This window comes from Rhinatrema bivittatum, chromosome 1, assembly GCF_901001135.1.
Source record: "Rhinatrema bivittatum chromosome 1, aRhiBiv1.1, whole genome shotgun sequence".
Taxonomy (NCBI): Eukaryota; Metazoa; Chordata; class Amphibia; order Gymnophiona; family Rhinatrematidae; genus Rhinatrema; species Rhinatrema bivittatum.
The window spans coordinates 506615566-506628273 of record NC_042615.1 but is presented as its reverse complement, the minus strand read 5'-3'; the positions used below and the strand labels follow the sequence as shown (position 1 = coordinate 506628273).

At 45.0% G+C, this 12708-nt stretch overlaps 1 protein-coding gene across 1 annotated transcript in view; it reads left to right on the top strand.

Annotated features, from left to right (window-relative positions):
• The window catches only part of LOC115096376 (myosin-4-like), a 54263-nt gene that overhangs the window by 32784 nt on the left and 8771 nt on the right, over positions 1–12708 (top strand). The window contains exons 30-37 of the mRNA XM_029610887.1: positions 5685–5868; positions 6501–6666; positions 9914–10038; positions 10129–10437; positions 10543–10746; positions 10854–10979; positions 11289–11459; positions 11552–11656. Coding sequence (XP_029466747.1) covers positions 5685–5868; positions 6501–6666; positions 9914–10038; positions 10129–10437; positions 10543–10746; positions 10854–10979; positions 11289–11459; positions 11552–11656 — 1390 coding nt within the window. The remainder of the gene's footprint in view (positions 1–5684; positions 5869–6500; positions 6667–9913; positions 10039–10128; positions 10438–10542; positions 10747–10853; positions 10980–11288; positions 11460–11551; positions 11657–12708) is intronic.

Here is a 12708-nt window from a genome sequence, read left to right as displayed (position 1 = left end):
AGGGGGTCTTTCCGTTAGAAGACCCGGACTTGTATATTAATAATCCTAAGATACCCAAGCTTTGTAGACAACGTAGGATAGAAAAGTATAATTATTCCCAAGGTTTAGAGGCAGTCTTTGAGTTAGAGGGGGCTCCCCAACCCATAGAGATTCCCTCAGATTGGCAGGCAAGGGAAACCCTAGGAATTTTAGGCGGGCCCAATAAGAAGATGGGACACTAAAAGGGGCCCGGGAGTATATACAGATGATAGATGGGGAATTAGTCTCTGGGGTGGAATACTCAAGAAAAATCTAGTATACAGAGTAGCAAAGGGGAATCTGGAGGGCGAAATGGTTGAGCAGCTTTTGGTTCCCCAGCAGTATTGTCAGCAAGTGTTACGGCTCACCCATAGTCATCTTGTGGGGGGCCACCTAGGAGAAGAGAAAACACGAGATAAGATTCTAGCCCAGGTCTATTGGCCTGGCTTGTATCGACACGTTCAGGATTACTGTCAGTCCTGCCCTACCTGTCAGCTGACCAGACCGGCAACAATGCACGTAGCTCCCCTAGTGCCCATGCCAATTATAGAGACACCTTTTGAGAGGGTCGTTATGGACTTCGTAGGCCCCTTAGAAAGGTCTAGCTGCGGAAACAAATATATCCTGGTCATTCTCGACTATGCAACCAGGTATCCAGAAGCTATTTCCCTACGAGATATGAAGACTCAAACGATAGCCACGGCCTTTGTGGAGGTGATTTCCCAAGTGAGGTTACCCAAAGAGATATTAACCGACCAAGGGACCCCGTTTGTCTCTAAAGTGATGAAGCAAGTTTGCGCATTATTGCAGGTAAAAATCCTGCAAACATCAGTTTACCATCCACAAACTGATGGGCTCGTGAAGCGTTTTAACAAATCTCTCTAGCAGATATTGAGGAAGTTCATCGCAAAAGATGGCAAGAATTGGGACTTACTCTTGCCATATATATTGTTTGCCATTCAGGAAGTCCCTCAAAGTTCGACTGAGTTTTCCCCATTTGAATTATTGTATGGTAGAAGACCACGGGGAATCCTGGATGTAGTACGAGAGACCTGGGAGGAGGAACCCAGCTCTGGACGGAATTTGGCCGACTATGTGATCCAGATGCAGGAACGACTGGAGGGCAGGGGAGGCTGCCCGACTATGCCTGGAAAAGGCCCAGGCTACCCAAGCCCGGCAATATAACCAGTCTGCTGTTCATCGGGTCTTCCAGCCGGGTGTTAGGTTTCCGATGCTGGATACTCCTGTTGGAGGAGGAGTTAGCAATCTGTTAGGAATCTGATAGGAATCTCCTCCAGGAGAGGGAGGAGTTAGCAATCTGTAATGAATCAGCTCCCTTGATGGGAGGAGTTAGCAATCTGTAATGCTCTTCTCCAGGAGAGGGAGGAGTTGGCAATCTTGTTAGGATATAGACTGCGGAGTTAGCAATCTTGTGTGAATCTACCCCTGTAGAAGGAGGAGTTAGCAATCTGATATGCTCAGTTCCTGTAAAGAGAATAGATAACAATCTGTTATGAACTGTTGCTGAAGACCCCTGATGGAAGGAGTAGCAATCTGTACCAGTGGAGTGCTTGGAGAGGACACTCAGCTGTAGAGGAAGGTAGATAGGTGAATCCTTGGGCCATTGGCAGATGACAGCGCCCCCAGGAGGATATCCTGAGAGGGACCACCGGCTAGGCTGGGTTATGGAGACATACACAGATAGTTCTTTTATTAGACAGGTTAGTAGAACCACCAGAGGTGGCAGTAGTGAGCTGATATGCCCGGCAGGGCTGAAATCCCTCAGGTACTGGAACAGCGATCCCAGGATGGCTGAGCTGTAGAGAGTCTATAGATAGTGAGTAGACAGGGTATGTGGTGTTCATAGCCAGAACTAGATAACCAGTCTCACATAAGGTCTTAAAGAGGCTCAGTAGCTGAAAAGGGTTAGGCCCTCGAGGAGCGAGTACCTGGTTCCAGGGAAAGCTCTGAGAGAGCGATGGTAACTTACAAATGTCTGTATCTGCGATAGCTTCCAGGCAGTAGAGAATCTTCAGAGTGTTCAGGAACATGGGCCCTCGAGGAGCAAGTACCGGTTCCTATCTGCAATCTGAAATAAAGAAAAGAGAGCGAGGCCCCTGAGGAGCGGGTACCCCTGGTAAGTCCAAGGAGGCAGAGTAGCTTGGACGAATCCGTAGCGAGTCCGTATTCTTGTCCTTGTCCGAGTTTGTGTCCTAGTCCTTGCTAACTCGATTAGTTAGCGAATACTGAGACCTTTTATATTGGAAGCAGATGACGTCAGCTCAGGGGGATGCCCCTGAGGTTCGCGCCCTTGCTGGTACATTAGTCAGAGCGCGCGCATGCGCCCTACATCATCAGGCAACATGGCGGATCCGCAGCGTCAAGCCAGTCCGGGGACGCCGGAGGGAGACGGCATGGAGACGCCACGGCTGTAGCCGTCCATCAGACCCAGAGGGAGTCACCACAGAGATAGAGAGGGCGGAGTGAGGGCATCGAGCAGTGATGGACGCAACAGTACCCCCCTTCAAAGGGTGATCTCCTCTTCGGGTACCAGGCTTAGGTTTCAAAGTATGCGCGAGGTGAAACGGATGAAGCATCTCTTTATCCAAGATATTGGTCTGAGGCTCCCAAGAGATCAATTCAGGGCCGAAGCCTTCCCAAATCAGAAGTTATTCAAAATTCTTGCCTCTGTTACGAACATCCAGAATCTCTTTGATCTTGAATTCTATTTCATCTTCTGCAATGGTGACAGATGGATCTTGAGATTTGGAAGAATCTTTCAGTGTGTTATCGATGATATCAGCAGCAATGGGTGGAGCTGCTGTGGATATCACTGAGGAATTCAGTGGAAGTGGTGATGTTGAAGAATGTCCAAAATCCACTTCTAAAGATGACTCTCCAGTAGATAATGCTGGATGAGAGATGGTAGCATCACCAGCGGAAACGAACTGGCTGGTTGATAAGGATATCTTCTTCGGATCTATTATGTGCTGTGGTTCATCAGGCATATCTTTTGAGTGAAATGAACGAGACAGAGATACTCTAGGGTTGATGATCCGTGAATACGGTTCTTGGGATATTGAAGAACATTCACTGGGTATAGTATCGTTTTCTCTTCCCCCAAAGCAAAAGTCTGCACCAGCTGATGACACCAATGGTAAGGAGCAGCCCTTCTGGAGAATCTCTTCCATGTCTTCCGACATTGCTTTATTCTTAAAAGCTGAGAGAGGGTACATCCTACCCTTCGGTGGCTCAATGTTGGGCTTCAGTCTGATGGCACAGTCATAGGGCTCCAATGGAGGAAGAACATCAACTACTTCTTTGGAAAATATTTCCCCGAAGGGGGTGTACTGGAGCGGCAGCCCCGGTACTGCTGGGGTCACAGGCGTGCCGAGGGCGTCAAGCAGTGACGGACGCAACACCGGGAGACCACGTACTAGTGTTCCCTCAGACTTCAGAAAGTAAATTGCTGTCCCATTGGCAAGGTCCATATGAGGTATTGGAGAAGATCGGCCCGGTGGATTATAAAGTGGCCTAACTTGACAAACGGAAGAAGGCCCAGATCTTCCACGTGAATCTACTAAAAAAAATGAGTTGCTCCGACTTGCAGTCTGGTCCAAGAAGAAGACTTTGGTCCAGACGTTTCACAAACTTCCGGGCCCCAGATGATCCCATATGGGGACCAACTCTTCACAATGCAGAAAGTGGACCTAGATAAACTGGTGACTCGGAATAAAGATGTCTTCTTGACTATGCCCGGGAGAACTCACTTAGCTTGTCACGATATTATTACAACCCCAGGAATAATACTTAAACAACAGCCCTACCGGATTCCCGAAGCCAGGAGGCAGGTTGTAAAAGCTGAGGTGAAAGAAATGCTTCGACTTGGGGTAATAGAGGAATCCAATAGCGATTGGTCTTCGCCTATTGTACTGGTGCTTAAACCGGATGGTAGTATCCATTTCTGTATTGACTTCCGGAAGGTTAATGAGGCTTCGAAGCTGGACGCATACCCGATGCCCCACGTGGATGAACTCATTGAACGCTTGGGAACTGGACAGTTCATCTCCATGCTTGATTTGACAAAGGGATACTGGCAAGTTCCCCTAGCGCCAACTGCGAAGAAGACGGCTTTCTCAACACTGGAAGGACACTTCCAGTTTAGTCCTGCCGTTTGGATTTCATGGGGCTCCAGCTACCTTCCAGCACTTGGTAGACCGCTTGCTATGCCCATATCAGGGTTATGCAGCGGCCTATCTTGATGACATAGTCATTTACAGTGGAGACTGGGAGACACACCTAAGGCAATTACAGGCAGTATTTACAAGTCTATGAAGGGCTGGACTGATAGCCAACACCAAGAAATGTAAATTAGGGGGTCAAGAAGTACAATATCTGGGATACTCCCTTGGGAGAGGAAAGGTCCACCCACAGGCACAGAAAATAGAAGCAATTACCCGAGTCCCGGTCCCACAGATAAAGAATAAAGGTGAGAGCCTTTTTAGGTCTCATAGGTTACTATTGATGGTTCGTACCAAACTTTTCAGAAAAATTGGAATCCCTCTCATGCCTATTACAAAAGAGAGCCCCAGAGAAGGTTAGATGGTCTGCAGAGGAGGAGGAAGCCTTCCAGGGTTTAAAGAAAGACATATGCTCAGAACCTATTCTGCTAAGTCCGGACTTTACTAAACCCTTTATAGTACAGACAGACGCATCAGAGGTGGGGCTAGGAGCCGTCCTCACACAAGAGAAAGAAGATGAAGAACACACAGTAGCCTTCATTAGCAGGAGGCTACTATCCCAAGAGAGACGCTATTCAATGATAGAGAAAGAGGCCTTAGCTGTCAAATGGGCCTTGAAGGCTTTTCGCTATTACCAACTGGGCCACCAGTTCACGCTGGTAACAGATCACCAACCCCTTGTCTGAGTCGCTCGGAATAAGGAGTCCAATGGACGAGTAATGAGGTGGTTTCTGGCACTCCAACCATTTGACTTTAAAGTACGACACAGAGCAGGGAAAGCGAACGTAAATGCAGACTTCCTTTCTAGGGAAGTCTCCTTTGTACAGGCAAGCGCTCAACTAAGGAAGTTTGAGCTGAGGGGGAGGGAATGTGATAGAGTATATGACAGAAAGCCTCAGACTGCCTTAAGGGACCGGCTCCAGCTATCTGGCTCGATCCACCTTAAGACAGACAGGAAGGGGATCCTCGGGTGGGGGCGTTTCCCTGAGGTAAGGGATAAAATGTGAGGCCTTGAGAGAGGGAGAAAGGCCCCAGGAAGAAGAAGGAAGCTGTAATTAAGTGCTGTGACCTTTTGGAAGTTTTCTTGTCTTGTCAGTCTGCTGAGGTAAGCAACCATTTTGCTTCTGTTCTGTTATAATTCTGTAAATAAACTGGCAAAAAGCAGACCAGACTCCAGCCTGGTCTGTTCTCCAGTCTTCCCCAGTCCTAGACCTCTCCAAGGAAGAGATTCTCCAGTCCTAGACATGGAAGAGATTCTCCAGAAGGGCTGTTCCTTACCATTGGTGTCATCAGCTGGTGCAGACTTTTGCTTTGGGGGAAGAGAAAACGATACTATACCCAGTGAATGTTCTTCAATATCCAAGGGTATCACAGGGCCATGTACAATAACATTAAATGATGGTATTTACATCTCTTTTTTTTCAGGAAAAAACTTGCCCAGAGACTGCAGGAAGCTGAGGAACAGGTTCAAGCAGTGAATTTCAAATGTGCATCACTGGAAAAGACCAAACAGAGACTACAAAATGAAGTGGAGGATCTCATGACTGATGTCGAGAGATCGAACAGTGCTGCAGCAGCTCTTGATAAGAAACAGAGAAACTTTGATAAGGTAATTTATTACTTTTTGTACAACTCTGGACACCACAGGAGTGAATGAATTCAGTATTGAGGATCTCAGACCTCTGTAAATATCTATAAAATACTGAGAAATAGACTTCATAATACTATAAAACCTACATGTACTGGTGTCAGGGTGCTAATATTAACAAATTCTATCAACTGTGTTCAAAAAAGGTTTGGATAAGTTCTTGCAGGAGAAGTCCATTAACTGCTATTAATCAAGTTTACTTAGCTAATAGCCACTGCTATTAATTGCATCAGTAGCATGGGATCTTCTTGGTCTTTGGGTACTTGCCAGGTTCTTGTGACCTGGTTTGGCCTCTGTTGGAAACAGGATGCTGGGCTTGATGGACCCTTGGTCTGACCCAGCATGGCAATTTCTTATGTTCTTATGTGAAAGGCACTAAGACATCATTCATAATACAAATATCTCGCAATAGATATTGCCGTTGTTGATGGATGCTGCCACCTACAGAACTTAACAGAACTGTAATACTCACCCATACCCGTGATGTGTTCAGGCTCTGCGGTTTATGAAGAATGACAGCGCATCCTGCTTTTGGCCTTTTCTGCACGTCCCTTGGGTCTTTAACGAATATTGTGACCATCACTTCTGAACAGGTTCTGGCTGAATGGAAGCAGAAGTTTGATGAGGGCCAGGCTGAACTGGAAGCCGCTCAGAAGGATGCACGCTCCTTGAGCACGGAAATCTTCAAGATGAAGAATGCTTATGAGGAGACTTTGGACCACCTTGAAACCCTGAAATGCGAAAACAAGAACTTGCAGAGTAAGTGTCTGAACTTCTGTGTTGGGTCCACCATGGCCGTCGGTGATATAATTTGTTAGTGCAGTGATGTTATAAATATATTCATATGGCAGAAAAAACAAATTCATATTTCACAGGTATTAAAAATGTAAGTTGACAGTAAGTTACTAATTCCAATATTTTATTTATTGTTACTTGTTGCACTCCTTAAAATGGCCTGTGATTACCCAGCTATATCTTTTAGGGATGTGCATTCGTTTTGAAGGAATGCGCAATCCGCAATGTATAGGTCCCTATTCATTGCATTCGTGGGTCCACGAAACATATCGCGATCCCCCACGAATGCAACATATCATACGTTTCCATTCTTTTGGTTCACGCCGCGGTGTTTGAGAAATAGAAGGCCATGTGATAAAGTAGGGGCGGATTGGCCTATCGGGGGATTGGGGTTACCCCGGTGGGCTGGACTAGCGGATCCCGTGGCCTCCTCTGCTCCGGGCCATTGAGGGCACCGGGCCGAAGAAATGAAGAGACCAGGCCGGCGGGGCCGAAGAAAAGAAGATGGCCGCTGCCAGCCGCCGCCGGAGAAATGAAGACAGCGCAGTCAGCCGCCGACAGAGAGCAGGCCGGCGGGGCTGAAGAAAACAAGATCAGCAAAGCCCGAGACTAGGCCGAAGAAAAGAAGATGACCACCGCCGGAGACGAGTTGTTCAGCTGGAGGCCTTTGTGTGTATATGTACTTGAGATCGGAAGGGTGCTTCTGTGTATGTGAGAAAGGAACGGTGCTTCTGTGTGTGTGTGTGTGTGTGTATGTGTGTGTATGTGAGAAAGGAATGGTGCTTCTGTGTGTGAGAAAGGGAAGGTGCTTCATGTATGTGAGATAGGGAGGTTGCTTCTGTGTGTGTGTATGTGATGTGTATGTGAGAAAGAAATGGTGCTTCTGTGTGTGTGTGTATGTGAGAAAGGAATGATGCTTCTGTGTGTGAGAAAGGGAAGGTGCTTCATGTATGTGAGATAGAGAGAGTGCTTCTGTATGTGTATGGTGTATATGTGAGTCAGGGAGGGTGCTTGTGTGTGTCAATGTGTGTGTGTGCGAGAGAGAGATGGAGCATGTTTTTGGCTGGCTTGTGGCTGTGAGAGAGGGCATGTGTGTGATTGAGCCTGTTTGTAAGTGAAATAGAACATGTGTGTGATTGAGAGCTTATGTGTAAGTGAAATAGAGAGAGCCTGTGTGTGATTGAAAGCCTGTGTGTAAATAAGAGAGAGTGAGAGCATTGTGTGATTGAGAGAGACTGGCCAGAGAGGTGATGTGTGTATGTGTGAGAAAGACTGGTCAAGGAGATGACTGGGGGGTGTGTGTGTGTGTGTGTTTGTGTGAGAGAGAGACTGGTTGGGGAGATGATTGGTGTGCGAGAGACAGAAACTGGTCCTGAGGGTGTGACTGGTGTGTGTGTGTGAGAGACAGAAGAGACTGGTTGTGCTCCCTAAGGAAGAGGACAGTGAGGACAGCTTCTGCAGCTACTGCTGTTCTGGTGTGGCCTGCAAGGGAAAGGAGTAGGCGAACTGCTGGAGAGGGCAAGTAAAGGTGGATTTTTAAGTTCATTTTTCTTGATTGACTACCATTTGCATGAGTCTTTAATTATTGGATATTCTATTCATCAGCTGTTTTGAAATTATTTTATTTGTATGATTTTACTATTATGATTAATGATTTATATATCTTGATTTTATTGATTGTTTCATGAGGAATGGTGAAATTTTTGTTTTTCCATTGTTCCACTGTATAGAGTCTGGCGTGATGCGTTTTACAGTTCAGTTGTTGTCTGCACATTTCTATTTATACTTTATGTGGCTTTATTCTGTATTTGGTGAGGGTTTGTGTTCTGTATGCAAAGACTGAGATGAAGCATTCTTTTAATATGTGGTTTCTCTGTAGGGATCTGTAGTAGCTTTAGCTTGGCCTGTTCTGTTTTCCTGATAGGAGGTGTATTGATATTTTAGATTCTGGTGTAATATTTGTGGTATTCTTTTCCATAGGTAGGGTTGTTATTCTTTGAGTGTTGGCAGATAGTACTGTGTTGATACGGGAGGACCATGCCGAAATATATCACAATAGATATGATGCCATATGAATTCCAAGATGCAAAGTTTTCTTGTTGGCATCACAACAGTGCATGAAATTATCACAATAACGTATATATTAATTTTACCTGAGAATGTCACTTTTCATGTAAAATATGTGTTAAATGCATAATTTAAAATTGTGTATGGAGAGGTGGGGGTAGGGCGCCAGGCTGTAAGGTTTGCCTAGGGTGCCTAATACCCTTGCACCGGCCCTGTGAACAGCAGCAACACTCCACCCCACCCAGGCATAGTTCATCATGTTTCAGGTCCTAGTACGCGTGTTAGACTCCTTGGTCCGTCTTTCAAGATGGGTCGGGTGGACAGTACGCCCCGGTTGACAGTCGCGCCACATGCTGAGCCTCGTCTTGTCTTGCCTCCTTTTCTTTCCCATATCAACACCACAGCGACCTGACTACCCTTGCTCTGCCAGCCTGTATTGCCCCTATCAACTTTCTGCCACTCTGCCTTGCTGCCATACACCAGATGACTCACTCAACTCCTTGTGGTGTTCTTGCCACTATCATGGTTCCTCAATGTGTTGGTGCTAGTCTTTCTGCTTGTATGTTCCACCTTCATTGTGCTGTAGGACATTGATGCCACTTGTCTTGCCACTTTGCCTGTCATGCGGCCTTCAAGGGTTCATGCAACTGTTATCAGTGCTCTCTTTTGAAGCTGAGTTGTGTTTTTGACACTCTCGCTACTGCTTTGCACCTCTGTTAAAGCACTCTTGCCACTCCTGGTACCCCTTTGCCCCTTTAAAGTGCCTTAGGCTATTCATGCCACTTTGGTGCCAATTTGCCACAGTCTAAGTACCTTGGAGCTCTTTTCTCATTCTGATGATTGCTCCCCAGAAGTTTCATCAGAATTGATAAGAAAACCCCAATTCTGCAGCCAAAAATAGGCTGCAAATAATTGGGATTTTTCCCACAAAAACAAATGCAACGAATATGGGTCCTGGCGAAACTAATAAGAATCAAAACAAATTTTTCCTTCTGCACATCCCTTTCCTATGACTTCTGGTAACTTCTGCTTATTTCACTGATTCCACTCAATTTTTACATTTAGTATGGTGGAAATAGACTGGTTTAAACATCCTTCATGCCAGAATGATTTAGCTCAATTGAATATTCTTTACTCCATACAGAGGAGATCTCAGATCTTACTGAACAGATTGGTGAGAGTTCAAAGTCCATCCATGAACTGGAAAAAGCCAAGAAGCAGGTTGAACAAGAAAAGAGTGAATTACAGGCCGCCTTGGAGGAAGCTGAAGTATGTAAAGGAGCCATTTATCTGATACTGCTTTGTAGTATTTGCAACATTTAGAACTGTTCTTACATAAACTCTATTCTGTCATTAAAGGGGTGCCTGGAACATGAAGAAGGCAAGATCCTGCGCATCCAGCTTGAGCTGACCCAAGTGAAGTCAGAGGTGGATAGGAAGATTGCAGAAAAGGATGAGGAGATTGAGCAGCTGAAGAGAAACAGCCAGAGAACCATAGAATCCATGCAGAGTACATTAGATGCTGAGATCAGAAGTCGAAATGAGGCCCTGAGACTGAAGAAGAAGATGGAGGGAGACCTCGATGAAATAGAGATTCAGCTCAGCCATGCCAATCGCCAGGCTGCTGAAGCACTGAAGCAGCTTAGAAATGTGCAGGGACTACTCAAGGTACATTGAAGCACTTTGAAATTACCCTTTTAAAAAACAGTTTACTCTGTCATTAAATTATTTTTGAAGTTAGGTAAATCATAAAATTGAATTTATTGCTAACAGGATACTCAGCTGCACCTCGATGATGCTGTCAGGGGACAGGAAGACTTGAAAGAACAGCTGGCTGTAACAGAACGTAGAAATAACCTTCTGCAGGCCGAGTGTGAAGAGAAAAGAGCAGCTCTTGAACAGACAGAAAGAGCTCGTAAAGTTGCTGAACAGGAACTGCTCGATTCAAATGAGCGTGTGCAGCTTCTGCACTCCCAGGTACAAGCATCTGACATTAGTAACATGAGGTCCAAGGCAAACATATCAAACTGTCTGTATACACCAGGAAAAATACTATGAAATGTGTATTTTTTCCTCATTCCTAGAACACTAGTCTTATTAACACCAAGAAGAAGCTTGAGAGTGACACTAACCAGCTCCAGTCTGAAGTGGAGGAGGCAGTCCAAGAAGCTAGAAATGCTGAAGAGAAAGCCAAGAAGGCCATCACTGATGTAAGCGTCTCCTTGTTATGGATCTGCCAATTGTCTCTCATTGTGAAAGGCAGGACTCGATTTTGATTCAGGCATTATCATTTTTTGTCTCTGCCCCTTTAAAATGCTTCCTCTTCTCCACTCTGTTTCATTGGGAGAATAAAATGTTTCCTCTTCTCCTTTAACATGTCTGTAATCAGTCAAATGTTGGAACTTCACACATCAACATTGCATAATTCAAATAGAAATAATTCACCAGGTGCACGTGCTATTAAGAGGAAAATATTCGTTTGCTTCAGGTAAATCTTATATTCTTCTAATGTTGTCAAGGCTGCCATGATGGCTGAGGAGCTGAAGAAGGAGCAGGACACCAGTGCTCACCTTGAGAGGATGAAGAAGAACCTTGAGCAGACTGTGAAGGACCTGCAGCACCGCCTGGACGAAGCTGAGCAGCTGGCCCTGAAGGGCGGAAAGAAGCAGCTCCAGAAACTGGAGGCTAGAGTAGGTTAAACCTTGTGCCTTTAGATGACATTTAGTCGTTAACAGAACTAGGTTATCTTATGGTCGTGTGACTAACTCACTGTGCTTCGCAGGTCCGCGAGCTGGAAAATGAGTTAGAAGGTGAACAGAAACGCAGTGCTGAAGCCATCAAAGGTGTACGCAAATACGAGAGAAGAGTGAAGGAAATAACTTACCAGGTAAGAGTTTTATTTCACATTCAGAGGCAAGTTCCTGTAAAATACTAAGAACTAGTCAGAGGTTCAAGCAACACCACAAAATATGAGTGAAGCTTTGAATCACAGAGCTTGAAGGATGGAAATTTTTCATGGTGTTCTACACAACTTTCTTATCTTTAGTTCATATTTTGAATAGATTTCTAACTGCACACCAAACAGATATTTGCTGAGAAAGGTAACTAACTTTGTCACATTCGGCACTTCCAAATTTAAAACAGCTTGCAATGAGAAATAAAACCTGGTAGATCCCTTGCAAGCTCCACACCATTCCAATATACCAACAGTTTTTTCAAGTCGTATTTTATCAGATTGTGACTAGTCATAGTTAACTAATCTGAGGTCACAATGATTGTGCCATTACAACAAAGAAAGGTGAGTTTTTCAAGGTGGTAAATGTGATCAAAATACAATTAGTACACTACAGCAAAGTTTGCTCATTTTTGATGCAGTTTCTCTGATATCCATGTAACTGGACTCATTCTTTTCAATGAAGTGTTATTACTGATAACCCTTGATTCTGGATCAACCCCAGTTTGTTTCAGGAAATTCCTCAATACTGAAACCTTATTATTGTCCACCGCTGACATGATCCAATTTGGCTTTGATAGGGAACAAAATTTGGCATGATGCTCTTAGACATATCAGCCCCATTTGATAAACGTAATCATCAGATGTTATTAATCTGGCTTCAAGAGACTGGAATAGCTGGCAGGGCATTAGAGTGGTTTCGTTTCTACCGGACAGAAGGAAGCTAGCAGGATTGTTGGGGAGATACCTGTGCCGAAAACTGTATTCAATAGTAATAATTCAAAGGAATTGATACAAATCACTGTGAAGCTGGAAAATATAATAAGGCAGATTGACAAACTAAAGAGAAGCAAATCACGCAGACTAGAAGGTCTACAATCAAGAATTCTGAAAGAACTCAAAACGTGAAATTGGAGATCTGTTAATGGTAATTTGGGATTGCTCAACATACCTGAAGACAGGAAGGTGGCCAATGTAACCCCAAT